The 27,794-nt window shown below is 45.5% G+C and overlaps 2 protein-coding genes and 2 long non-coding RNA genes across 9 annotated transcripts in view; 2 read left to right on the forward strand and 2 right to left on the reverse strand.

Annotated features, from left to right (window-relative positions):
- LOC127592218 (uncharacterized) overlaps window positions 1–966 on the forward strand; it is a 29,297-nt gene extending 28,331 nt beyond the window's left edge. The window contains exon 8 of the long non-coding RNA XR_007960078.1: window positions 98–966. This is a non-coding gene — a long non-coding RNA (uncharacterized LOC127592218). The remainder of the gene's footprint in view (window positions 1–97) is intronic.
- The window catches only part of LOC127592222 (uncharacterized), a 193,646-nt gene that overhangs the window by 31,273 nt on the left and 134,579 nt on the right, over window positions 1–27,794 (reverse strand). The window lies entirely within an intron of this gene.
- Window positions 62–2,764, reverse strand: hsdl1 (hydroxysteroid dehydrogenase like 1). The gene is made up of 5 exons (XM_052052772.1): window positions 2,332–2,764; window positions 1,224–1,669; window positions 1,077–1,160; window positions 627–764; window positions 62–537 (listed from the first exon to the last, which is right to left on the reverse strand). Exons 1-5 carry the CDS (start codon window positions 2,549–2,551, stop codon window positions 472–474), a joined length of 954 nt encoding a protein of 317 aa, XP_051908732.1. The 5' UTR covers window positions 2,552–2,764; the 3' UTR covers window positions 62–471.
- Window positions 2,368–27,792, forward strand: tbc1d32 (TBC1 domain family, member 32). 6 transcript variants are annotated; one of them, XM_052052712.1, is made up of 35 exons: window positions 2,368–2,488; window positions 3,805–3,952; window positions 4,033–4,197; window positions 4,269–4,425; window positions 4,571–4,642; window positions 4,845–4,970; window positions 5,168–5,246; window positions 5,466–5,569; window positions 5,780–5,841; window positions 5,929–6,064; window positions 6,143–6,202; window positions 6,560–6,647; window positions 6,809–6,946; window positions 7,903–7,992; window positions 8,263–8,405; window positions 9,495–9,622; window positions 10,089–10,296; window positions 10,363–10,442; window positions 11,025–11,163; window positions 12,012–12,099; window positions 12,489–12,607; window positions 14,131–14,250; window positions 14,632–14,720; window positions 16,701–16,823; window positions 18,537–18,645; window positions 19,390–19,483; window positions 19,555–19,680; window positions 19,792–19,878; window positions 21,313–21,382; window positions 21,970–22,088; window positions 23,170–23,324; window positions 23,407–23,547; window positions 24,327–24,515; window positions 25,600–25,741; window positions 26,028–27,792. In XM_052052712.1, exons 2-34 carry the CDS (start codon window positions 3,807–3,809, stop codon window positions 25,717–25,719), a joined length of 3,870 nt encoding a protein of 1,289 aa, XP_051908672.1. In that variant the 5' UTR covers window positions 2,368–2,488; window positions 3,805–3,806; the 3' UTR covers window positions 25,720–25,741; window positions 26,028–27,792. The 6 variants fall into 6 exon arrangements, with proteins under 6 accessions (XP_051908672.1, XP_051908669.1, XP_051908674.1 ...); XM_052052709.1 differs by having other exon boundaries at window positions 25,600–27,792; XM_052052714.1 differs by having other exon boundaries at window positions 14,170–14,250; window positions 25,600–27,792.

Here is a 27,794-nt window from a genome sequence, read left to right on the forward strand (position 1 = left end):
AAACACTCTTTTAATCTCGTTTCACTTTGAGACAGATCCAAAAGTCTGAATAAAGAAACCATTTTATCCGAAGTACCTTTTATGCATTTATTTTGAGTGCCAAGTCAGCACAAACAGTCCAAGGAGGCGGTAACAGCGAGTCCTGGACAAACTCCAGTTACTGGCACGGTCAGCGTGTACGGGCCAGCCCGTGGAAATGATTCACGAGAAATTTCACCAAGAGCCAAAAAGCAGCTTGAAAAGGGAAAATATTGGTACATATTACACCAAGGGTGGGAAAACTTTAGTGCTCATTTCATGCAGAAAAGTGAAAAGTCATTTGATGCGGCAACTCCAGGCTACTGGAGTGTGTCGGATGGAAAGGTTTGGCCGCCCGTTTGACCGTGAGAGGCTACAACACAACTTTACCACCTCATATGTTCTTCTCTACACGTCTGAAGGATGAACAATACAATTTATGACGAGCCACTTTTAACCAATGAACACCCGCCAGCCCAAAACCCAAGTCCACTCCGGGATGCATCTCATCAATCCATACTGGGGAGAAAAGAAACGTAATTAATCAATTTAGCGATCACAAATAATCCAAAAAACACGTGTTTGTGTGAGAGACGCCGGGTGCCCACCAGCAGCGTGTGCGGCCAATAGCCGGTGGTTCGGTTGGACACGCCGAGTGTGGAGATGGCGTGGCGGACATAAACCTGCGGCGTGGGCGCCAACCAGCCTTCGGTGGACGACGCCGGGCGCTGACTACTGGAGGCCACCTGGGTGTTAAACACCATATTTTTATTTTCATTCCAGTTATAAAATTATAATTATTTGAATTGATTGTCAATTTGCCAATGAAATACGGGCAAATTTTGATCTTTAATTGCTATGTTCCTTGATGGTTTCCAATAAATTAATTAGCCCGGTACTTAACATAATGCCTCAGAAAAAACAGAATAAATAAATTTCAACCAAGAATTGTTGGAAGGATTTGGATCAAAACAACCTGAGTGAGTGTTCTACATTACAGGTTGCACTTTCTTGTACTTTCATTGAAATTCCTCACGTCATTTTTACATATCACACACCTGGAATGGAAGCAGACTTTGAGCAAAGATCCCTCTTGCGCTGTATTCAAGGTGGAGAGATCTTGAGAACTGATCCAGGTAGCCCTGAAAAGCAAATATGAATATAATACGATATTAATATTATTTGTGGTAAATGTTTGTTCTCACCGTGGCGGCGCTGAGCATCACTCTCCCAGGTGTTGGCATGCAGCAGGGGGCGGACGAGATGTTGACCACGGCCCCTCGCCCGCGCTCCAGCATTCCCGGCAGCACTAAGCGGGTTAGCAACGTGGCGCCCACCACGTTATTGGCCGTCACCTCCATCAGACTCTGCTCGGATATCTCCACCAGCACCCGGGGTGACGTGCACGCCTCGTCCACGCAGTTGACCAGGAAACCCACATCTTTGCCCCTCAGGGCTTCCACAACGACCTTGCTGGCCGCCTTGTCCCAGCCCAGGTCGGCGTGGACGAGGATCGTTTCCACGCCATGGCTCTGGGAGAGATTTGCGACAAAGTCGGCGATGTTGGAGCGCCCGTACGTGACAAAGATGATGCTGAGACCGTGCTGGGCCAGCTCCTCGGCGTAGGCCTGCGCCACAGGCTCTGATGCACCTGATGGGAGGCATATGGATTAGTGGCTGGAAAGGGGTGTTGATGGTGAGTTGCTGGAATGCATTGTTTCTTTTTTTTTGTATGACAGCATCAGCCCTGTTATGGGTTTTTAATGTTAGTGGAGACTACTGTATTTGTATCTCGTTTTGGTGGACCTGACTGCTTCGTTTGATATGGTGGACCAGTGTTCTGTTGGCTCGTTTGCAGCACCAGGAGGAAATTAGTGGTTCGTTAGTGCTCTACAGCAGAATGTTTTAAACTATTTGGCAGACAGAAGTTTTGTGTTATCCTTGGTTGCTCTGAGTCTTGTCCTGCCACACTGTCATGGTGTCCCCCATTGGGTTCAATTTTAGGCCCCCTGGTGTTCGTTGTACTTGCTGCCCCTTTCACTGCTATACAGATGACAGTCAGTTCTATGTCCTTCTGAGCAAAAACTGTAATTTCTTATTAATGCCACTTTTGTCCTATCTGGTAAATAAAGGCCTGTATGACAGATTTTATTTACTTTCAATGAAAAAATTAGTTTGGTTCTGTTAATGAAAATATATATTTTTTCAATTTTAATTTAGGTGTTTTCCTTTATATCAAAATCGTTTAAAAAAAAACAAAACAACAATCTGTACTTTTACTGAAGTATTTTTCCTAGCGATGCTATTTCTTACCATACACGACAGCCCAGTCTCCATATGTTTGCCTCAGCTTCCTGCCGGGGATCATCCTGGGCAGGAAATGCACCCTGACCAGCACGCAGCAGTCCCTGAGCAGGATGACAGCCCTGCTGGCCGTGTACAGAGCGCCCACAACGGCGAGCGTTTCCAGGTAACCGCCGCACGACCGGGAAATTTCCCTGTACAGTAAATGGAAGCTGTCCACTGCCGCCATGCTTTCCCTCAAAAGTAATTCTAGCGATGCTGGCCTTCGAGTTAGTTTACGAACGCAACGTTGTGTTTGCCCGATGACATGTAAAATGAGAGCTCCGTCATGCTAATCAAATGTTGCTACATAATATATTGATGCGAACGTGTTTGGAATGCAGTTTGACAGCCGATTTATCCAGCAGAGATTTTTGGCTTGAATGAACCCCGGAAGAAGGAGCAAAACAAAGAGTCACGTGATGTGTCGGAAGCAGAAATGACGCATTCGCTGTCTCCTCAGAAAATCAGTGCGTCGTCATTATGGCAGCGTTTTTCTCATTTTTGCGACTAATTAATACCAATATAAGACTGCTAACCGAATAGTTGACATATATTTGTTTTGTTTTAATTTCCAATTAAGGTAGACGAATCATACGCATTTCGCGCTTTCTTTGTAATCCGTTGCTTGAACGTTGCACGAAATTTGTTATGCTCTCCCACAATGCTCCGCGGTTTGACGGACGTTTCCATAGCGACGCAATGGCGCCTGGCTGATTGAGGTACTAATTTGAAGAGAATCCGTCAAAGGCAAGCCAGGTGCGTTTCCACACGGCGTATTTGTAGGTTTATTTATTTTTGTGTTGTCTTGTCGCTTACTTCTCTGCGGTGGAAAGTAACATTGAGCTGAGTTAGAATTTGTTCAAGCCTGGAAAGTAGGTGTAGCATTTATTCCAGTACGATAATGACCTCCGTTTACTCATTACGTTTACCCCCCTACCCGCCTTTGCTAGTGTTTTAGTTATTCTGTTAGTGGGCCGAATTGTCTTATTTGTGAATATTACTCAGGCCAGTTATTAAATTCTACTAGTTAACATCTTATGCCTCACAGGTAGCAGGCAGGTGTCAACTAGTGCACAGTTTTACCCTACAAGTAACATGTATAAGTCCATATTTGAATGCAAAAATGTCATACAGTTGTGGGGAACAAATTCTTTATAGTCGTCGTGCAAGTGCACTGAATCGCCTTACTAGTGAGGACAAAAAGTGTTAGAGTGCATGGACCTGGATGTCCATGATATCGAAAACATGCTGAGATAGACATGGAAGCATTTAGCTTTGATATACAGCTAATTTAAATAGATGAGACCAACATATGGCTGTACCTGCTACATTAGGTTTGAGGAGCTTTGCTATATCTATCAATCCTAGGTCCACCAGAAATTCGACTTTTGCAAAGGTTAGAATCACTCAATGTGTCAGGGGAATTCTCATTTGCAACAGAGATGTCTTCCGAAGAGGAGGAGCAGCTGGCAGCTCAGCTCAAGCAGTTTTTGAGAAGCATCGACGAGCGACTCTCTGGCGCTCCAACGCCCCAAAGTGCAGAGGAAGTCCTTCTTCACCTGGAGGAGACCGACAAGAACTTCCACAAGTGAGCTCATGAGAAGAGAAGTGGTTTTCTAGTAATGCATAGGATAGATGGATAACTTTGTAAAAATTACTTTTCCCCAGCTATGAGTTTGTCCAGCACCTGCGCCAGCGTGTGGAGACCTCCCTTGGGTGCGTGGTGGACAAGGAGCTAGGGAAGTTGTCCCGTGAAGATGGACAACACGCCGTCGACTCGTGTCACGACGCCCTCATTCACACAGCGACCGGCCGCAGCCAAGCGTCAGCGCAGTGAGTCCAACCTGCGCATACCGGCGTGTGTTTAGGAAAGTGCTAACATTGGCACGTTGTGTCATCATCAGGTACCAGGAGATGACACAGACCTTGAGAGCCACGGTGACTGCTGCCGCGGAGCGTTTACTCAGCAGCTTTGATGACGACCAGCTACGGAAGGAGGAGGAGATGCAGCATGGCCGCTACGCTGACCACTGCTCAGACAGTGGAGACTCCTTCAATCAGGTAATTTCAAAAAAGGACACATCCTTGTTTTAACCTGTAGTAGAGGACATTTTACCATGGTGTCACACGTGCTTGTAAAGTGTATTATTATTATCAGGGTCCGTGTGAGCAGTAACAAGATTTATTATTCCATCCATTTCTCCAGTGCTACACCTTCATTCGACAGGAGCAGCTCCAGGCTTTGGCTGAGAAACTAGATCCAAGTCAACCCAAAGAGGTGAAAATGTACACAATATAAATTTTAAAAAAGTCCGGCCTTCACAGAGACAAGAATTCTCACTTGATCTTTTTTATTCTGAAAAAATTAAACCTCTGTCAGTTGCAAGAAGGCAAAAAAAATATCAACTTTAAATTTGCAATGGGTTTATTTATTTTTAAAAATGTGTATGCCTTTTGTGTGTGTGTGCGTGTGTGGATAGGTGCGCCGCGAGGCCCTGCAGGCGCTCCGTCACGCGCCGGCTTCTGACGTGCTTAGCTGTGAGGTCTGGGCACGCCTACGCCAGAACCTGTGCGCCGCACTGACCGAGCCCGACGCCGAGCTCAGTGTACGCCGCCGTTCACTTAGCAACATTTGTGATATGTCACAGATTTACTCTCTTCTCCATTGTTGTTTTTTTCCCATACAAGTGAAAAGGGAAAACTTGAAATCAAAAATGTAATGTTTGTGATTGAACAAAGTCCATTCTGCCCAGTACAGCCAAATTCACGTTGAATGAAATGATATGGCATCTTGTCGTTTCAGGACCACGTTCTTCAGTTCTTCGCGAAGAGCTTCTCCTCATTGCCGCTGAACGTCACCCGGGAGATTTACAGCAGCCTCGGTAGGCCGCTCATTTAATTTCATCCATACCTGTGCTCGGTGCTGTTTCTCGGTCTTTGCCGCCCAGCCCAAAAGTATCGTGGTGCGAGTTGTTGATGAAAACTTTGTGAGATGGTCTGTAGTTGTTACCCGAGTTACGGATCGTGACTACAGTACACTTTGTTTGGCCTCGGTGGAGGTCTTCACGTTAATAACTTTTGTTTTGTTGTCTCTTGCTCAGCTCGAAGCGTGCAGTCCAGTTTTTTGTCCCTGAAGTTGAGCTTTCCGAGCGGCGCGGCCGTCTTGGACATCAACAGACCCGAGATCAGCTCTCTCCTTAAACAGGTATGTACAAGCCTGTCAATGTAAATCCTTAAATGTCATTTCCTGGCAAAGCAATTTGCCTTATAATTTTGCCATTTTGTCACCAAGTTGATCTTTTAAATGACAAAAAAAAAACATAAAAATTTCCTGCCTGGTTAAGCAAAAAATTCAATTTTTCCATTTGCCTGCAACATAACATGTCAATCAAACCTCATCTTCCTGTGCACTCAGATGCGCCTGATGAACGACTTCCAAAAGGAGGCGACCACCTTCTGGATCCGTCACCCGGAAAAGTGAGTCTCCCGCCCCCCCTCCGGCACGCCTGCTCGCTTTGTTTTCCGATGCCGAGATTATGCGCCGATCCTCTCGCTCGCCTTCAGGTACATGGAAGAAATCATCGAGAGCACCTTCTCCCTCCTGTCTCTCCATGGGGACTCCTCACCGGAGAAAGTTTTGGGGCCCACTGACCTGCTGGCCCTGCTGGATGTTCAAGCCACCTGGTTCACAAAATTGATGGTGGGCGTCGCAACCGAACGGGCGCGATGTACCGTGCACATTTATGGGCGTCTGAATGTCATTTGTGTCTGTTCTCAGCATGGCTCCTACAGCAGGACGTTGGTTCTCAGGCTCCTCCAGAGCAAATACAAAAATCTGGTGAGCGAATGATCATTTCATAATTATTTCCACAAACAGCGTTTGTCGCCAAATGTGAACACGTTAGCAGGCGTCGTCGGAACGGATCGCGTTATGCTTTCGCCGCTTCCACGGAGAGAATTTGCCATTGAAGAAGTGATTCGTTAATCCTCCAGCTCACTGTCGCGCCTTTTAAAAGAGGATTATTGCCGAGTCCCTCCCTTTACGGCCTGTAAATTAACTGTCAGTAAAATAGCAACATATTCCCACGATGGAGTAAATTGCACCATATAAAAAATACCAATTTGAATGCGGGTGTTCATATTGAGTTATCAATTGCGGAGAGGTGATCATTTTTGGGGAATAATATCTTCTCAGATGGAGGCCGCTGTGCAGCAGTGCCTCCTTTATCTGGAATGCTGCCAGCATTGCACTCGGATCCATTCTGAGGAACCGCACGGCTCAGGTGAGTGGAAAAAGTTGTTTCGTAGATGAATGAATGTGACGGTGTTAAGAGGCAAGCTTTTTTTTCTTCTTTTTAATTTGAGCAAATGGGAAAATAAATTTGATCCCAAGGCCATATAATCTAGCCCCGCCTCCTTGTGCCATGTCCTCATTGTCTTTCAGGCTCGCCAATTGGCAGCGTCTACAGCGGAAAGGAGCTGCGGTACGCCGTGGTCGTCCATTCCTTGTGCGTGTTGGGCAAAGTCCTGCTCTACGCCAATGGCCGGAAGCTCTTTCCCATCAAAGCGGCGGCGCGGAAAGGTGAACGCTTCCCGTTGCGGCTTTCTGAACATATCAAAATTAAAGAAAGTAATCGATAATTTAAAAATTACTTTAACACCCCTGATCTATGTAATCAGAATTACAGCCCCTCGGCAGAAAATATTCTTAGATTCCTGTTCACGAAATCTGATTTATCTGCCAAACGATCGACTGAATCTTAATGTTCCTGCATTTTCTGCAGTGTTGCTTTGAAGAAGTAAAAAAACGGGGGAAAAAACGTCCTGTTTTGGAATATAAGGATGGAAACTTTCACCTGCGGCCTCATTCATTTACAACCTATAAGCTCACGAATCATGACACGGCCAATTTTACATAACAGTCCAAGCATCCAGACAGCTTAATCAGTTGTAATAAACTTACGACTCATTGTCTGCACCCACAGCTTTATTGAGGCCGTATCGTAGTATCAAGGCGCGCTCACCTGTGACTGATCGTTTTGTATTTATTGATTCCAAAGAGGAAAGACAATCTTGGCATTGGATTTTCACCTCTGACGCAACCGATAATCTTCATAACTAGAGATTACAAATATTGCGCAGTCAGAAATACATTTGAATAAAAACACACGTAAAAAAAAAACAAGATATGCACCCAAAACATTCAATAAAGCAATTTATTTTTCCAGGTGAATAAATTTATAGCAATTTATTTTTCCCAATCTATTTCGTATACCAGCCTCTGGAGCTCCTAAAAAGTACACCCCGAGGCACTTTATATTGCTTCAAATATGTTTGAGAATTGATCCGGTTATCAACGCTTGACGCGTAACTCCATTTTAAAGATGCCACCTCCCAACCCCACCCGCTGTAAAAAGGCGTGGACGAAATGGCCTCATGTTTGTGTAACTTCATTTTACGCCTTCAGACAAAGTACAAGTGAATCAATCATATCCCTGCGTTTTAATTGTTGTTCACTGAGTCATTTCCTTTTTCCAGATCCAGTCACTTTGACGGACCTGGTGGTGATTTTCATCAACATCATGTACCAACATCATCAGCCTTTGTGTAGCGATAGCTCACACGCAGGTGCGTGCACACGCACACCTTTTAGCTAGATATGACAAAGAGTGCAGCGAGCGGTCGGCCAGTGCGGGAACATCGAGACCCTTCGCAGCATTCCTCGGTGCTATCTTTTATCTGGTAACCTTGTCCTCAGCCTGTCTCCTGTTGTCTCCCGACAGGCCTAGTCAGCTGTTGTATTCGATTCCCACATGAAGAGAGATCCCACAAACAAGAGTGTCCTCAAACTCCTTGACTGAACGTGTCTGTTTGTTTTTTGTTTTGTTTTTTGGTCAGAAGCGCTGTGCCCAAGCGCCCTGGTGATAGCGACGCTGAGCGCCATGTGTGAGAGGACCGAGTGCGCTGACCAGTGTCTCCACCAGGCGCCTGTCGTTGAGACTCTCATGGCGCCCGTCATCCAGGCCCTCGGTGGACGCCAGGTGACTTTGTGGAATTTCTTTCTTTTTCATTCATTTCTTGTCTGTTCCCCACATCCCATACAGTGGTACCCTCTACTTACAAACGTCTCTTCTCGTCGAAATGTTGAAGTTACGAAACGCCTCAACAGGAAAATATTGTCTTTCGTTACGGAAGAAATTTCAAGATACGAAAGGTAAAAAAAAAAATACAGCATGGGCTGCTACTCGCAGCTCAGAGTTTCCTGAACGTGACATACTTCTAACTCCTTTGCCATTGGCTATTATCTAACATCTTCCGGGGATCCCATTGGCTAAGAAGGGACCTCTACCGTACGTGTCTGTGTAGATAGATAAATGTTGATGCAGAGTCCTCGTGATTCCTGAGATTCCTGAGAGTTTTACGTAAATGTAAATTGTATGTTTATTGAACAATTTACATTTAAATGTAAATCACCCAGAAAAAGTGTTCACCAGTCGGGCGATCGTTCACTAGGCTGTTTGCCTTGGACATTTTGGAAGGATTGTTAAAAGCCGGCAAAAGCGAACGTCCTTGGATCAATTCTTGAGAAAACGCCCGGCAAAAACCACTTCTGAGAGAGAACACGAACTGAAGAGGGCAAAAAAACCGATGAGGACGCAGTGAAAATTTAAATGACAATTTTTATTCTTTACACTATTCTTTGTTTTTTTCTATTATCCACAACTCTCATTTATTGTGCAATAATCTAATTGTAATGTGTATTTGTTACATATTTGAATACATTTTTACACTTTAGAAAATATTTGTCTGAATTTTGGGGGGGCTTGGAACGAATTAGGGCATTTACAAAGAAAACGCGTCTCTACTTACAAAATGTTCTCATGAACAAATTTCTGCCAGAACCAATTAATTTCATAAGTAGAGGTACCACTGTATTTGTATTCGTCTGCCTCGTTTTTTTTTTTGTCTTTTCGCATCCCACGTCCCCAAAATTACACATTGAGGCGTTGTGAATTGTCGTCTGAAAACCGGGAAACAGTGCCAGATGTAAAATCCTCATCAATTGCAGAGATAATATCCATTTTCATTATATTAGCACTGTAATTCAGTATAAAAAAAAATCTATGCAGACCAAACTGAAGTGCCCGGCAGCCACCCTCCCTCTAATCGCGGACGTCCTGGCTCGAATGGTCAACACAGACAGAGGGTTGGCTCTCTTCTTGTATGACAAGAACTTGCTTGTGGGCCACAACGAAAGGTGAGTCATCAATCCAGTCGTCAATAAGTTTTTTGTGACACAGTATTGCCAACGCACGGGCTTGGTAAATGTCAACATCTTGAGTCAGACATCAAATTAAAGGTCTCGATAAGAGCTTTCCAGATCACGTTGTCTATGTTTATAAATGGAGTTCAGTGACTTTTTCCAGTAAACATTAACATGTTTTTCACTATGCGACAGCATTTTGGGGAAACGGCTAGTGAACCGAAAACGACTCAAGAGCGTTCATTTGATATATTACTCAATATGTCCCGCGCATGCATTTTTGAGCTTTGCGCTCGAGAACTCATTCAAACGCGGAGGCGCCTGCACTTTGGGAATGATTTTCATCCGCCTCGTCGGCGTGATGAATTTTACACGAGTCGCCGTCGCGCGATGCATGCAGAACGTCGTTAATAAAACACAAAATTTGACTCTGAGCTAAACTTCTGTTTCCACTCTGCAGAAGCACCGCCGCTCATGTTCTGCTCCGGTTCACCCTTACGCTGCTCGAACGGGAGCTCTCGGCGTCGAGCGAGGGCGAAATCCTCTCGCTCCGTGCTGTGTGCGGGTCCTTCATCTCTGTGTGCGGGCAGATGTGCAAGAGCTGCGAGGGCCTGCAGGTCCTGGAAGCGTACAGCCTGCACAAAGCTGCCGCCGCCGCCTGGAGGAAGGTCCGATGCCACCGACCTCATATCCTGTCTGCATCCAAACTGAATTCCTTTTTGTTTTTTTTGCAGACCAGTTCTTTGTCTGAAAGGATTCCTACCCCAGTACCTGAAAACAATCTTGCAACGTCTACGCAGAAATTGCAACATCTGTAAGAAAGCACACAAGATACAGGACATAGTCTTTACAATAAGTCACATATTTGGCATGAGAAAAATCTCACAGCCGCCAATCAAAAATGTCACCAAGTGTACACACTGAATTAATGATCAGATTTGTTTGAAATCTGCCCAATTTTTTTTACCATTAATCTTCCAACCGGAGGTGCTTCAAAATTTTCTTCCTTGATAAAGATGATCAAAAACTCATTGTATTCATACATCATCTATCAATAACCCACTTTAGTTTTTATTTTGAATTAACATTTAAAACTTCCCTGACCTTTTTGGTCGTAAAGTGAGCTTTATTCTGTTTTAAAGGTTGTTGAATTATGATTTTTTTTTTAAAGCTCTTTTATTACATTTGCTGGACCTAATATTGTGACCGGTGAGCTTACATTGACATTTAAAGGCAATCTTCTTAATGACTTATGCCTGTTGGATGGCAATAAAATAAATTTCAATATCCACGCTGACACCCTCTGACAGTGTGGCATTTTATTGCATTTATTAACTTTCTCAACTGGACCTAAGTTCTGCAAATTTTTTTTTAAACATCTATTCATACTTCTCAGGCAAATGTGGGAAGAGACATTGCTGGACAGCCTGCTGAACTTTACGGCCACACCCAAGGGGGTGCTGCTGCTTCATCAGACCGGCGCCATGCAGGAGTGCATCTCGCACATGTTCTCTCGCTTTAACAAAAAATTGCAGGTAAACTAGCTTTTAAAAAAAATCCCCATATGATGTGATCAATATGTGGCGATAAATTAAAAAAAATCCTCCAAGAAAAAAAAATGTAGACACGCATAGAACTGAAGAAAGCCGAAGTAATAATCATTGTTGAAACAGATAGGAGCCCCAGGTCCTCGCTCACCGTGATTTGCACGCACTCACGGCCAACAACAAGGGTGCGTTTAAAGCGGGCACACCAGCATACTGAAGGGAAGATGCATTTTTGGGGCGTGGGCATAGCTAGCATATTTTCAGCGTGTTGTATATGAAGAAAAAAATCTCTGACACGGCTCTTTGAAGCAGCACTTGTTTGAATGTTTAGAATTACAGTTCTAATGCTCCTTTGTGATAGCCCGTTTATGTCAAACGTCGACATTAAATATTACTGAGTTTTTGCGCTCCAGTTGCTGAGTCTCGTCGTCATAAAAGCGGTTGATCCAAGTTAAAAAATAAGCGAGCCGGATAAGGTTTCAGGCTTCGCACTTGTGTGAATCAAAGTTTAATAATTTCTTTTTTGTCCTCTTTAGTATTCACACCGTGTGTCGGCAGCTATGCTAATTCCGAGCACAACTTTTGCAAATCGCTTAGCCTCACCCACCGCTTGCACTTAATTTAGCGCCATTGTTTAGTCACGCTTGTAATTGCTTACCTTGTTTGGTTTGCACTTTAATTAAGGAGCGTGATTATTTTTAACAAACCAAGGGCCAACGCCCACACTTGAAACCTGCCGTGTAATTAAACGCTCCACTGATACGTTTTCTCTCAAGTCTGTTTTCGAATACATGTCATTTGCCCAATTCTCCCTATTTATTATTTTTTTCTTTCAGGTGAGTCGTCATGAGAAGTTTGGCTATGGTGTCATGGTCACGCAGGTGGCAGCCACGGGGACAGGCGCGATGGCTTTGCAGCGCTCAGGTACGACCGACCACACTGCAAATGGTAGGCGTGTGTGTGCCAGCTTTGTTTCGTCTGTCCAACAAAGTTTGTTTGCAGCAAGAACATTTGGCAACACATGCCAGAGAGTGTATTTCCACTCCAGTCCTGTAGGTGGCGGTAATGCTGTAAATATGGCAAAAACAAAAACGGCTATTTTGATTCTGAGTCTGGCCTGTTACAACTTGTAGCCTGAACCCAGTTGTCATGGTAACACAAAGCAGTTGTACACCCAGCAGAAGAGAGGGTGGGGTTAGCAGTGGCTCATTTGTATGAAACAGGACCACCCCTGAAAAACAGGTTTGTTATAACCGGGGCATCATGCAGCTCAGACACAATATGCCCCAATTCCTTGTGTTGTCACGTGCCAGGATATGTGGGGGCCCTGGTTCTGGAGCTGTGGTCGGCGCTGGAGTGCGGCAATGAGGATGTCAGGGTGGTCCGACCTGAACCCACGTCAATGGAACCCATCGACAGGCGCTGCCTCAAGGTGCTCATAGTTAACTCCGTGGCTCCCAACAACTGTACCAAAATGATCTAATTCAGGGGTGCCCAAACTTTTTGGACCAAAGATCTACTTTTTGATCAACTAACCTCCCGGGATCTACCCTTACTGGCGCACGCACACATGCACGCCATGATGAGAAACAGCCTGAAACTGAGGCATGCGATGGACTTTTGCAGCCCGTTAACTATCGTAGCTCACACGTACGGTGTTAAAGTGCTTCCCTGGGCCCTCCTATAGTCCTATTCTTTGCCCCTGCCCTCGGTGAATTGTACACAAAGCAAACTCTGAATGAGAATAATGACGATAAAAGTTGGAGCGCAACAGCTCTGATTACAAGCTGCAATTGCAGACTGCTGAGCGCAAACAACTTCCGGTGATGTAATCACGCGCCACCATAAATTCAAGATTTACCTGCTTTATTTTATTTTTATTTTTATTTATTTATTTTTTGGTGAAAATGAGACTGATTGGATGGTTTGTGTGCAGCGTACATTAACACAAAAAATATATATTTCTAACATGTACAAAGACACACAAATGTTTTTTTTTTTTTTTTTTCCTCCTCGACACTCCTCAGATCTACTTGGGACCTGTCTTAGATCTACCGGTAGATCACGATCTACCTAATGGGCACCCCTGATCTAATTGATCCAACAATTACTATTTACAGTAGTCCCTTGTTTATCGTGGGGTTTATGTTCCAAAAAGAAGATAAGATAACCTTTATTTGTCCCACATTGGGGAAATTTGCAGTTTACAGCAGCAAGATTCTGGGGGGTAGAGAAGAAAAAAGTGTTGCATGCACAAAATAAATAAATGTTTCAGAAAACTGCACACAGTATAAATATAGATAAATATATAATTTAATATGTATTAATTTTATTTAAAAATAAATAGATATAAGAACCATCATAAGTGAATAAGTTGCCATGACCTGTGTTCGAGGGAAGGATTACCATATTTACTATCTCTGCTCATCAGTGTTATCCAGTGACAAAGACTGACATGCACAGCAAACAGGATGGCAGAAGGTCCTGTTCACCTGTTTTTCCGCCATTCATAAAACAATCGCCGCTTTGGGTCTAGCAAAACAGGCCCACATTTCACACTGACAAGTACATTTGGGAGTAAGTTGAGACAAGGTCAGTCTTATATCAGAGTACAGTGAATGCCCCACACTGAGGAAAACGATCCACTAAATTTTTTTTTTTTAACATATACGAGGATCCGCCACCGCGCGCTTCAAATGCATTAAAAAATATACATTAAATATGTGTAAATTAAAACAGACTTCTTAATGTCTTTGTTAGCAGCGGTTGTCGCGCTCACAGTGTAACACCGACACATTTGCATGTCCGAAATATTCGTAAGCTTTGTAAGAACTATTGGTAAGATTGACCTCATGCTTCTGAAACAGGTTTAAATGGTATTATTGCTGTGGCCGTAATTTCTGATCCTTGTTTTGGACCCGATTTGGTTGGGTCACTCTCTGCGTGTACTTGCAGTCCTTCCTGTCTCTGGTCAACTTGCTGTCGTCCTCTCAGTCCGTGTGGCAGCTGCTGTTTGGACAACCTTTGGCCAACAAGAGTGAATACATGCTGAGGGAAGTGCCAAGTTCTGTGCCTGTGAGTGGGCTAGCACGCGGGTACACACACAGAGAAGAGATTGTCAAAAAGCAAAGGAAAAATGTTTTGGTGCCATCTTGTGGTGGCATTTGTGTGCTCAGGAACTATGGTAAAGTGATTTGAGCCATATAAATCAGAATGTATTGTATTGTATTGTATTGTATTTTATTTATTCTGACAGTAGTCATGCTTTGCCGCCACTCATTACAGTTGTCTACGGTTCCTCTTTCATCCACTTGAGTGCATGTGTGCGCTTTTCACGCTGACTGGAACTGCAACATACTTGTTGCTTCTCTCTTAAATCCGCACACATACACGCGCGCTTCCCGCCTGATACATCGTAAATGTGTGACCTTCATGGCTTCCCGCTGTGCTCCACAGGACTTGATTGACAGGCTGATTGCCGTGAATTCCAGCGCCAAGATCCGCTCGCTCTTCCACTACGAGCAGTCGCACGCGTTTGGCCTGAGGTGAGAGCCCCACGCATCAAAAAACGGGGGCAGCGGCGCGCCAACAAGCTCACTGTTAAGTGACGGCACGCCGCATTCAGGGACCCTCGAATTGAAGAAACACAACCACTTATAATAGTGTCACGGCTCTTCTTTTGCTATCCAGTATATGAAGTCGGTCGACTTCTAAGTTGCAATTTCAAAGTAGAGTCACCAAATTGGCTCCGCGCTTGATGGCGCTTTTCCTTCGTTCTGACTTTGGAGGCCCCGTTTTTTTTTTTGCCCATCTCGTGCTCGGCTGCTGTCTTTTTAATATGCTGCTGTTGTGTTGAAACATCCCATAAAAGTAAGCCTCTCGACGAAGATGAAGAGCCCAAATGTCTTCTCCGCTTGCTGCCATGGCAACCGGCACTCGCCCGTTGCCTGCATCGATCGCTACGCCCTCCCCGCTGGTGATGGATTAACGCGTGGCGAGTGTGCGCGTGCGCTGGCGCGGAACGTAAATTTGGCCGTTACGATGTACTTATTTATTTATTTGCACGCCGCACGTAGCGAGGATGAGCAATGTCATTTTAAAGTAGACGTAAAAAGGGAATTATCAGTATCGTACGCTCCAAAGGCGCTCAGCCTGTCTTGGGATACCAGACCGGGACGCTCACAATTGAAAAATGATCCCATTCTACGCGCAACAGCCTCAAGTGTCTGGATTTTTAGCGGACTTTTTAAGTCAAGCATACGCTTGCAAACATAGCGTATGATTTGAAAAGTTAGAGCTACCGCAAGATATCCGGCAGACTTCTGAGTAAGGGGAACACGTAAGGGCGGAAGCTTGTCAGACAAAGCGCTAACAGGTCGGCTTCCGGAAGCATTGCTTTCAAACGGGAGGAGGAGAGGACGTCGAGCCTGACAAGCTGGGCAGCCTCTCGCTTGGCGGCTGTCAGGCGGACTGAGAGTGCATGTCGGTCAGGCCTCCGTCCCGCACTTTGGCAAATAGGAACAACGGCGTCTTGTATGCTCATGGGGACACATCATTAGGTACGCTTGCTCTTCAGATGGAAGAGGGAAGGCTTGGTGGTCAACGGCCAATAGATAACACAGACAATCCATTAGATAAAGTCGTGTTTTGTCTTTTAATTTGCTGTTGTGCATTCACGGGGTCATGTGGCGAGCAAATGTTATTTCTCTGCAGCGTACATGCCGCAGCACCAAGCGGGTCAGGTGAAGGACTGAGAATGTTGACGGGGACCCCTTGTAGTTTGAGCGTCGAGTTTTGTAAAATGCAAAGCCCAAGCGTCGTCGTTATTCCGCAGCTTGTGCCGAGTCTCAGCAGAATGCTTAAGCCGGGCATCATTACCAGCATTTGAAAATGAACCATGACGGCTTCTCGCGGGGATTCCCCGCACATTTTTCCTTTTTTTTTTCTTTTTTATATACAAAGCTCGCGAGTGAAGCTGCCGGAGAAAATTGGCTTCACTAATCCGCTTCCCGGAGACATTCATGACTCGTCGGAAATCGACAAGGATTGTCGGCGTGAATGGTACCCGGTCTGACACTTTAGCGCAGTTTGTGTGACATTGTGCTGCCGCTTTACTTGTCTATCGCTCTGTGCCAGGACTTCGTGTCATGTCCTTTTTTTTAGGACATTTTACCTGATCCCATATCAAAGTGGTGCTGTGACATACTGTATAAGATTAATTTTGTCGTAAGTCATCTTTCCTCATTAAACTGAATTGAAGTGCCATTAATCCCTTCCAGCGATACCCCCTGCAAAAAACAGCACTCTAGAATATTCTTATAAAACACTATCATAACAAGTAAGGCCCAGTCTTGACATTTGGTCGGAAAAAAAAAGAAACGATTAACGATTAGAGAGTCTTGCTCAGCGACTGTAAGCGACGCAGTAAACGGCAGTAATGGAAGAGGATAAAGAATATATGCCTGTGATTATTACTTGATTCTCTCCAAAGGGCGTGAAATCCTGTCATTGCGTGCTGTTTGCAGACTGCTGAGCGTGCTGTGCTCCAGCCTGGACTCCTTCCTGCTACTCGAGAGCCAGTACAATATCTGCGCCGTGCTGCTGCAAAGCCAGAGGGACAACACGGCTGACCGGAACGGTGGTGATGGGTAGGAACTGACCTACCGTGCATATAAACCTCTAGTCCGTCTGTGAAATGATATAAAAGGCGACGGTAAAAAAAAGCTACCCAGTCACTAGGTAGCTTTGTAGTGGAGTTGACTTTGCCATTCATGGATCCGCTTTAGATTGTTCGTCATCGTTTCGCTTGCGTGGCCACATCACTTGAGCGGAGTCCACTTGTGCGTCCGTGTAAAAGGTTAGTCGCGGAGAGTCGCGGCGAACCAAAGGAGCACTCGCAGCGCAAATGCCAAAAGCTCAGCAGGCTCACCGCTCGTCCGGTTGAAGGCTTTGTGTGAAACATTTGGAGGCTGCCGAGTCTGACGTTTCGATGTGCGCAAATGTTCCCCCCCTTCTACTTACCCTGAGGGGGCTTTGCTAACGTACGTCAAGACAGCACTGTATTTGAAACGTTTTTCGTTACACTTTTTTTTTCAATTTCACCGCTGTAATGTGACAAAACCCTTTTTTTTTTTAAACTTAACCAGAGCCAGGCGGGAGAAATTGTTTGCCTGCATGTCACAGATAAGATGAAATAAAGCGGACAGGAAGTTGGAATGTTCCAAGACCATCCGTCATACTAATGACGACTGCCTTTAGCCGGCCCATGTACATGTAAATGGCCTCGAAATGACGACTCATGTCCGTGCGCCGGGTGACATGACAGCTTGTTCATTTCTACGACCCCCCCCCCCCCTCCCACGCCGCCCCCCACACATATCAGCATCATCTTCACGATCCGCCAAAATACTGTTTTTCTCCTATTTGCCGCCTTCTTCACTTCAAGTGAACCCAGTTGCGGCCTGCCACAAATTCAAGGTACGTCTTGTCAGGCACATTTCATTTGAATGCGTGTCGTTCTATGAGCCGCTCCGGATAATCACCCGTGGCCAGTGTGAGTAGACCTTTGCAAAAGAACGCATCGTCTCCTCCTTATTGCCAATTTTCCAAGTCCAAATTGCTTCGGAGGTTGGAACGAAAGCAGTTAGCATTCAGCCTTAAAAGGCATTTCATATTGGCGAATTCACAGATCCGGCGAGAGGCGTTAACACCGAGCTTCCCTCACGCCACGGTAATGTACTGCAGCGGCTCTCATTTATGGTTTTCATTCTCCGTTCAAAGTCTGTAATTGGACTTTTCACAGGCAATTTTTTTCCCCCGTTAAAAACTCAGAATGGCTTTGAAAGGTTCCAGAGAATTATTCATCAACCGACAAGTTCAGCAACGCGAGAGCAGACCAAGATAGACAAACTATAGGAAACGTCAGACTGCGGTCAGGACAAAAAAAGCACTGAGAAGTTGAGACAAAGTGAAATGTCGAGATTTGAGGAGCGAACTAGGCCAGCAAACTGTCAAACTTAAAAACCAAGACTGCGAAAGTAGAAACCTCGTTCAGACCAAGACTGAGGAAGTGAAAAATAAAATTGAGAGCCACTCCATAATTTTATCTCATTCAGTACCAGCCAATTCTGGACCAAGTCTGAAAAGAGGTTTAAAGAAGTCTTTGGGAGTGAATGAGATAACACCGCCAAAGTGAGATAAAATCAAGACCAACATTGAAAGAAAATGCGAGACCAAGACTGTGAAACTATCCAACCGAGGCGAGCCCAAGAATGAGGAACTGTTCCGAAATCTTTTATTCATCAACAATATGAAACGGTGTCTCTTCTCTTTGTGTCGTGGTCAAAATATCCTCTTCCCAGGAGCTTCATTTTAGACAACGCGTCGCTGGAGAGGAACCACACGCTGGTTCGCGTCGCCGTTGTTGGAGGACCATCTGAGAGGAGACTCCCCCCTCGGGCCTTGCAGGAGGTCAGCCTCAACCGCCAAAAGTCAAATCCACTCAATTGTCTCGGCTATTGGTGTTTCCCACTTTTTGTGTGTGTGTGTGCGTAATGACAGAGAACACTTCGTTATTGGGGATTGGTTATCAGTTATTCAGTTCTCATCTCGGCGAACAGAAAACAGGGTTTCGTTTCAAATGGAGCTCACAGAGAGGATATGACACATATCGAACAGGGAGGAGGGCGGTTAGGGCCCTCCAAAGAGAGCGTTCGCGTCAAATTTCACGGCTCTTCTCTTTATGCCTCCTGTTGGAAAAAATGATCAATTGTGATTTTTTTGGGGGGGGGGGTGTGAAGTGTTGGGAGGGGCTGGGGGGGGGGATGAGGCGCTTCCTCTTGTACGTTGCTTAAATAAAATGTATTATTATTATTATTATTAGACTCATCGTTGACTTATCAACACAGACCTAGAGCGCCCTCTTGCGGTTTAATGTGGAAATAACGTGAAATGATATAATAATTTCAAACATAAGTCGCTCCAGAGAATAAAGGAAAGCCAAGGAAATTTGAGGCAGAATCTAGATCAAAATTTCATTTTGTTACGCAAAAGTGGAGATGAAGGACTTTTCACAACTAGCTGTCTGCATTCTGTTTTCCTAGCAATCGCCGAATTATATGCAATTAGTTGTGTATTCCATTCTACTGACAGGTCGCCATCTAATCAGCTGTTTTCAAACCGAATCTTGTTTGGTCTCCACTTATCCCCGTGAAGGGAGACGATCCCTATCCCTGGCCCATGTTTTGGTCATTCCCTCCACCCACCTGCTACACTTTGGACCCACCAAAAACCCAACAGAACCCGCTGGGTGAGACTCCCGTCGTGTGATTGGAGCTGCTGCACGAAGAAGGGCGTTGACACCCCGCTTTCACCTGCCAGAACCCGAGCTGCGCGACTTCCTGACGTCCCCTCGAAACGCGACGACGGAAGACAGCTGGATGGAGACGTGCCGCCGACTTTACCATAAAGTTATGACAGCCGGGCACCACGGCTTGACCGCCACAGGTAAGATGATGAGGACTTTGCGGCTTCATTTTTTTTTTCTTTCCCCAAAGCTGTTCTTTTGCCTCTTTATGTGGTCGTGTGATTTGTGTGTGTGCTTGTTTTCATCTGCAGTGCTGGCTGACCTTCTGGAGAAGGTTGTGTACCATCTGTCCAAATGTTCCGCGGAGCGCTTCTTTTCCCCGCCTGAGCACAACAAAGGTCAGTGAGTGCCACGTGGCAACACGCCGGCTCAGCCGGTCCGCTCCTTCTTCTTCTTGACAAGTCGGACGTGAGAAAGGTGGCTAAAGGGCAGCGCGGCAAGGCACGCATTTTGTTCTCTGGACACCTATGCTCTTTCACTGCCTGCCGCTGCTGATGCTGTTATGCGAAGACAACGTTACATGCCTCGGTGGGAAAAGGAGATTCTGCCTCGGAGAGGTGGAGCGCACAGAAGTAGAGAGAAAATGACACGAATACAAACGCATTGTTTGAAGCACTTTTAGTAACCGGCACAACGAAGGACCAAAATAATCCAACATGAAAAAAAATGCAATATGAAATGGATTATTTGACCTTCTGTCATATGAAACCAGTGAGGGCTGTCAGCGGGTTACTGTTTACTAGCCAGCGGTTAAACAACCGACCGCACTGATGATGATGTCGTTAATTATCGCATCTCCCAGCTCGAATTCCGCACGTTTGCATTTCCCAACGGCACCTGCGTGCTAGTTGCAGACTTCTCACGTCGTCCGCCGAATTTTCGCAAATGAAAATCCCGATATCGGAGCATCTGTGGTCAACTTTGCACGGACGGACGGCGGGGGGTTTGTGTGGCCACTTAATTAGGTACACCTCCACGTCTCCTGCTAAACAAATGCCCACTCAGGCCTCAGTTCTTACTTAGATCCCTGCAAATAACAGCCCGTACGTGCGTGCGTGCCTTGTGCGTCTTGGCTCTTAGCCCGGCGCCTCAGCCAGACTTGAGCACTCTCATTTTTTGCGCCGAGAGCAGACCCATTTGGCGAGCATTAACCTTTTGTCAGTCAACATCAGCCCTCCTCGCCAGCCGCGCGCTTGGAGGCGGACGCTGCTCTTTGAAAATGGGCCGCCACACCCGGAGCAGCTTTTTGACGTGGCATCTTATTAGCGGCGCGGCACAGGAAGTCCACAACACTGCAGACCTGCTTTGCCATCCATTTGAATAGTTCGAAATGAGCTGCAGCTATTTGATGCTCTTTTGAGGGAGGCCAGCCCAGTCAGAAAAACATTCCGATAATCAAGCGCGCATGTTGTAATTTGTGCTTTTCCTCCACTGCGAAGCAATGCCGTAATAAGAGCACTTAAAAAAAAAGTTTTCCGTAATGGCAGGAAACCACAAAAACAATTTTCACCCAAAAATGTCACCCTCCCACCCTTTTATTGTCTTGCCTGCGCACAGGTCCGGGTTGCGGAAGCTTTCCATCCCTAAAGCCAAAGGAGCTTGCCGTGCACTTGATGCGTTTTTATGGCCCATACCAGTTAGCGTCGCTCGGCGCCGATTGGATGCATCCCAAACGGATGGGTTGTGACACATTGATTTCTGCTGTTGGGCCTCTAAAGCAGCGGGCAGTAATTCACTGCTTGTCTGTATTTTTTTTGTAATTGTCATCACAGCACAAGAGGCGAGTGCGGACACTGTGGCGCTGTCACCTGTGGAAATGCTCGGCATGGATGTCTGCCTGAGGTATCCTAGCGCTTTAATTTCGTATACATAGTGATACTTGAGGGCACCAAATGCTCAAGAGAAACCAGTGCCCCGCCCCAAATGTGATCCAGTGATTAAAAAAAAATAATTTTTTTGGGGGGTCATGCTTGATTTGCTTTTGCGGGCCACATAAAATAATGTGGCGGGCCAAATCTGGCCCCTGGGCCTTGACTTTGACACCAATGCCCTAAAGGGAGTGCTTGAGCAAAAAAGAAATTGCCCATATGCTAAATTTTCCGCAGTGAGGCGCCACTACCAACACACCAGCACTCGTTGACTTTTCGACCGCTTATTTGGGCTGTATTTTTCCAGCTCTGCCTTTCATTTAATTTTTTTCCCCTCAGCTAACATATAAATCTGAAATATTGGCATTATTTGCTGTTAATGACGTTTTAGTCATGAGACCACCTGCGAAATGGAAGGACCTAATTGCAGCGATGTTCCTCCACTTGCTATAGACATATTTAAATGTACTAAAAGGTATTTATGGTGATTCAAACATATTCATGATTTGTACTGAATACATCATTTGAGCACATATCTTTTAAAAAAAAATTCTCCTCCAGATACGGCGTCGCTCTCAAGCTGCTCCGCCAAAAAGATGCCGCGAGCCACCTGACACTCCTTATGAAACACGTCAAGAATTTCCTGTCCCGGCGGAGGCTTCCAATGTCCTCGCCGCTGCGTATCCTTTTGCCAATTATTAGTTTGAAGTTAAAATATTATTTTCATAAGTCTTGTGATTTACTGGGCTAACCTGGGACCTCTTGGGTTGAAAGGAAAGAGCTGTCAGTTTTGCAAGGAGAGGAGACGGGGTTTCAAACACGGGTTCGGGTTTCGAGACTGGTTGAGGTTTTCAGTGCGGGCCCTCGTGTCAGAAATGAGTCTCAAGTCTGGTTTATGGTTGCAAACCAGGTTGAGGATTGGAAATCCCAGTGTGACATTCAAAGTTGGGTTTCCCATCACTGTTGTGAAGCTGCGTTGGGTTTTGAAAGGAGGGTTTTGTACAAAGTGATGTTGAGATTCTCATGGGAAGAGGCCATCCTATTAGGGTTTTTATTTTTTAAATGCCTTGATGTGGTTGCATTTGGGATGAAAACTCTTTCTTTCGGCGGCGCCGCGCCTCATTTGGAATTCCGTGGCAAGTTGACAGCGCATTGTAGATTGATGAGGCAGTCGCTCGCAGTCAAAGTGCTGTTTCGTTGTTTATCTGCCACTTAGCCGCCGGCGTCCCCGCCAAACAAAACGCCGCTTTTGTCCTCCTTATTACATTATTTGGCAGTAAAAAAAAAATGATCAGAACGCAAAAACAGCCCCGAGATCCCCAGGTTGACTTTCATACACAATATTTTCACGCCCCGGTCTCCGTTCCCAAAAAGTTCAAGTTTTCCAAGTTTCATGCATGGGGTTAAAGTTTCAAACACGGCTTCAAATTTCAACATGTGGCTCAGATTCCAGGGGTTCAAAAATCAAATTTAGGTTTCAAACAAATGTTGAGGAGTTAAAACTTCAAGTGCGGGTTTCAGATTTCAACATACAGTTTCAAGTCTGAGTTCGGGTTTCAAATTCGCACTCAAGACTGGGGAAATTGTTTCAAGCAGATAAGCCGACAAAATTTTACCTGTTGATTTTTTTATTTTTTTGGGGGGGCGGGGGGCGGTGGGATTCAATTACTCTCCAGTCGTATATCGACAGTCTGCATTGATAAACATGCACTTGCTTTTGCAATAACGATAATAACGCTAATCCTTGAGTCAGCACATCAGTCACTGGCCAGAAAGATTATCCCGGCCACGATTGGTTGACGTCGACGGTCTTCCTGATGATGTCTGGGGACTGGCGGCGATCTCTGAGGCTGCTGCGCCATCTTTCCTCTGTGCTCACTTCTGCTTTCATTTGGCCAGCCAACATACACGCGTTGGTGAGTTCCCCGCTTTCGTATCGCAAGCGATGGAAACCCAGTAAGACTTCGCCGATATCACTTTGGTCCACCGTTGCTGCAGGTGGACCTTGCTGTCCGAGTGGCCGAGTCGGGAATGTCCCCGCTGTACTGGAGCTCGGCTCACTACGTGGAGATGCTGCTGAAGGACGAACTTCCATTGGCGCACGCCGCCTTCCGGATGTCCGGTTTCACCCCATCGCAGGTCATGCCCTTTTTTTTATGTGTCCTCGTATCCTGCCCCGGTTTCCTTGCTCAGCCGCCCCTCATACGCCGTCCTCCGTTGTCTCCTCGCGTGACAATTCAGTATCTCAAGACTCCAAAGATGACAACTTAACATTCAGCTCGTCTTCCTGCTCTTTAAGCCCCCTCCCCGGATGCCTCTCTGCCTTCAACTCGCCATCGCTTTTCAAACACTCCCACGCACCTGAGGAGGCGTGCGTACGCACGTGTGAGAGGAAAAGATTTGTATCAGTTAGACGTACAAGGTTGGAGGAGAAAGCTAAGCCACCGTGAAGCTTAAAAGTAGAGTTTCAAGTCCCATTAAAGGGTTTCCCAACGAGGGTTTGAGTTTCAAGCCTGGGTTGGGTTTGAAATGAGCGAGTGGCCGTGGTGTTTGGTGAATACAAATAAACAGCGAGCATGCGTCCACTCGTCACCACGTCCCATAATCCCTCTTCAATATTCAACACCGCCGCCAGCCAGCCAAGCCTCCTTCCTTCCTTCTCTCCAAATGCTTCCGAGTCAGCACAGTCTTAAATTACACTCCAGACGTGTGTGTGCTTGTGTGTGTGTGTGAGATGTTTTGTACTTGTGTATGCTTACCTGCAATATATAGTTGTTAGTGTCCATTTTGTGTTGTGTCAAAATGCAACAAAAGTGACAATGTCCAATTAGCCATTTCCTCTCAAGCAATGAATCGCAGTCTTCCCTTGTGGGCGAATCCGAAACAAAACACTCCAAGTTTATGATCTTGACACACAGATATGCATCCACTGGCTGACTCAGTGCTTCTGGAACTTCCTGGACTGGCCTGAGATCTGCCACTACGTGTGCATATGCACACTGATGGGAGCCGACTACCAGGTGTATGCCTGCCTGGCCGTCCTCAAGCACCTTCAGCCACTTTTGCTGCAGCAAACGCAAGCCCGCTGGATTCAGGTTTTCCTCAAGGTGAGGCACCAGAAACCGAGAACTGTTTGCGAGTCTGTCGTGCTTCGTCCCAGGAAGTACAAGTGTGAAGGCGTGAACAAATGCGGCTTACGGAGATGTGTTCCGCTTTGGCCGTATATTGTCATGGGGCGGGTGCTCAGTGTCGGGACTTGGTCGGGTGAAGACTTGAGAATGAAGACTTGGCTCGGCATCGTCATCGTCGGGGTCGTCCACCGCCCACTTGCTGTGAATAAAAAAGCAGTTGGACCGGCTTTATTACGGGACGCTCGCCTAATGAGCGCCAACATCAGATTGCGTTGCTGAGAGAGACTCAGTGTGTGTGTGTGTGTGTGTGTGTGTGTGTGTGTGAGTGTGAGAGCGTGCACATACTGTATATGCATGCATGCTCGAGGGTTTTGCACGGTCCTTATCCTGAATTGAACCATTAAGTTTTCGATATTGCAATATCATCTCTGTCCTCGTCATTTATGTCTGTGGGAACATCGTGAAGGCCGGATTTTAATATATACACACACACGCGCGCGCACACACACACTAGGCCCGTCTCACAAGGAGTAATATCTATATTTCATCCAAATTAAAAATTTAGAAGGCAGACAACGTGTTGGAGTTGTTCTAAGTCTGCTCGGAGGAACTTAACCACTCAAATGCTGACTAACCACCGTGGGGCGTCGATACTGAGCCTCGGGGGTTGCACACGCACCGCTGCGAGAAGTACGAACGCGGCGGTGGGATGTGCGCTCACTAGCTGCGGGAAATCTGATGTGGGGAAGTTTGTATGCACAGCTGTGACAGCAACAGTTGTGTTCGAAAGGCATCGAAGCGTGTTGAGAAAATGCAACTAAGTTCAACATTTTAATGTCCCTGTACCGCAGATTACAATGCAGTGGTTATAAAAAGTTGACACACCCCTGATGAATTGCCATTTTTTTCAGATACCAAAAACAAAAATGAGATCAAGCTAAATCATCTTCAAATTGGGTTTTTTTAAGATGTTTTATGAAATCGGGAGATAGCAGTTAGCATTTTGCATGTACGTTCGTATTCAGTTGTAATCGGCACAATGTTCACTTTGCCTTTGCAGGAGGAACCCATCCAGGGCTTCCGGTTCTGCGACTACCTGGACTTCATGCAGCACCTAGAAAGACGCTACCGGAACCTCGTGCTCAGCGACATGAAAAGCATCTGCAACCCAGACCTGTAAATGCAGAGAGTGGAATGCTAATGTAAGTAGCATTTAGCTCAGCACGTCTGCTGCATACGAGAGAACGTGCCTTCCCTTCTGGACGTGTGATGGCACCCCGTGAAGTTTGTGAGGGAAAAGATGTTTTTGGCCCCCCTGCAGTCTTTTGATTTTGAGCTACTACTGTACCAGAAAAAACAACATGGGGACAAACCAACAGTATCGATTTGTAAAAGAAAATATCAATGGACATATTTGGATCATCTGCCCGACAGTGAGGATATGCGGCCTCGTTGATCATATAAGATTTCTGTGTCTAGCATTTCTAGGCTCATAAAGCTCCTAAGTTTCCATGCATTCCTCAACCTTTGACGGAACGGTATTGTTACGCAGAACAGTGAAGGTAGCGTCTCGTACTTTTTTTTAATGCCGCCCTTGGACTCGTTGTCGCATACCACGTACGACATGGCAGCCGCTCATGATGAAAGATGCATGAGGACGCTTGCATCACGTCGGTAAAGCCTCATCAGTAACCACGCCGTCCCCTCGGCCATCTGATGTGTCTCATGCGCGGCACTGCCAGGCGGGAATCCCAAATGAGCTGGCCGCGTCGCAGCGCATTTTCATCCGGGTCTCAATTTAATGCCAAGCGGTGCGTGAGGATTGGTCGCAGGGGCGCTGCAAGGAAATTAAAGCGGCGTCAATATTTCCGGCCCAATGGGCAGAATGAAGATGTCGCTCATGATCATGTTTTGCTCAACGTAATGTCGGTGAGCCAGTATTGATCTGTTATTGTCTACATGTTGAAAAACTATCATTTGGGAAAGGTGCTTGTTATCTTGTCATGTGTAAATGCTTTCATTACTAGAGGACCAAAAGTGAGATGACATCACATTTGAGAAGCATTCCCTCGACCGTTGTAGCGATATGTGCTGAGGTGCTAGCAACTATTTTAGCCAGATTGTTATAGGAAGCATGTATCGGTGGCCCCGAAATTGAACCCTGTGGAACACCGTACGACAGAAGAAAAATAGAAGTCGATTAAATTTTTCTGAAATTACATTGTAATATTATACTTTTACAGAAACTAATAATAATCAAATGGAATCTAAAGAAATAAGCCGTCCGTGTGTCCATCATGATGAATTAATCACAGCTCCTTCTGGCGGGCGCGACTTAAATCCGTCATCGTGACAAATTAACATCTCAAATGCTGTAATAAATCCCTGTTTTTGTATGGCAAGTTTTTGCTCTCAAGTCAAACAAGAAAATGCCCCAAATGACGGTTTTTATCTTGAAAAACGCAGACAGCGGGTCACTTCTATCTCAAAGCGCAAATTTATTACTGTTTTCTTAGAAGAGGCTCACAAAAAGTAAGGCCACAGCATGGTGCTGGTGCTAATGCTGCTGTCATGTGTGGACCTTGTTGCTCAGCATAAATAAACACGTTTTCATTCAGTCATATATTTTTTTGTTGCTTTATTGACTGAAATGTGAACAATTTGCTTCTTGAATATCACCAGGCTGACAAAATGCTGCGGGAGCCCGTTTTCCAAAACAACCAAATGTAAATCAGTATGCAAATGTCAGACCTGCGTATAAAAAAGAAACACCACCACAATCACTTTGCAAGCGCGTTGTCAAGCTGACTGGAACGTGTGGCTGCTAATGGCTTGACAAGCAAGCACAAAATGAATCAAACATACTTTTTATTCTTTTTTTTCTTTATTTGCCAGCCGCTGTGAAAAAGATGCACGCAGTGTTTTATATTAACGCTAATGTATGCAAGCTGGGAGCCTCTCCAAGAAAAACAAAACACTTTTTGCATGGAAATGACAAAACCTGCCAGCAGTGACAAAAAGTCTTTCACAGAAGAAGTCCGAACAATACCGAGACAAAAAAAGAAGACTGTAATCATCAATTTGTCGGAAAATGAAATGCCATTTCACATAATCCCTTTTAATCACTGCTGTTAATGACTTCAGTCATTATCAGACCTTCAAAAAAGGAAAGGACTTGCAAACAATACCACAAAAATAATTTTTAAATGGCTCGTTGAACATCTTCATGAGAGAAACAGCGAGAGAATTTAATTT

The sequence above is a fragment of the Hippocampus zosterae genome, chromosome 19, assembly GCF_025434085.1.
Source record: "Hippocampus zosterae strain Florida chromosome 19, ASM2543408v3, whole genome shotgun sequence".
NCBI lineage: Eukaryota > Metazoa > Chordata > Actinopteri > Syngnathiformes > Syngnathidae > Hippocampus > Hippocampus zosterae.

Coding starts and splice junctions, on each gene's coding strand:
- tbc1d32 (XM_052052709.1), top strand. CDS start 3,807: ATGTCTTCCGAAGAGGAGGAGCAGCTGGCAGCTCAGCTCAAGCAGTTT. Junction 19,681..19,791: donor CCACGGCTTGACCGCCACAG/GTAAGATGATGA, acceptor TTTCATCTGCAG/TGCTGGCTGACCTTCTGGAG. Junction 19,879..21,312: donor CCCGCCTGAGCACAACAAAG/GTCAGTGAGTGC, acceptor TTGTCATCACAG/CACAAGAGGCGAGTGCGGAC.
- hsdl1 (XM_052052772.1), bottom strand. CDS start 2,551: ATGGCGGCAGTGGACAGCTTCCATTTACTGTACAGGGAAATTTCCCGG. Junction 1,161..1,223: donor TGATGCTCAGCGCCGCCACG/GTGAGAACAAAC, acceptor TTTGCTTTTCAG/GGCTACCTGGATCAGTTCTC. Junction 765..1,076: donor AAAGTCTGCTTCCATTCCAG/GTGTGTGATATG, acceptor TTTAACACCCAG/GTGGCCTCCAGTAGTCAGCG.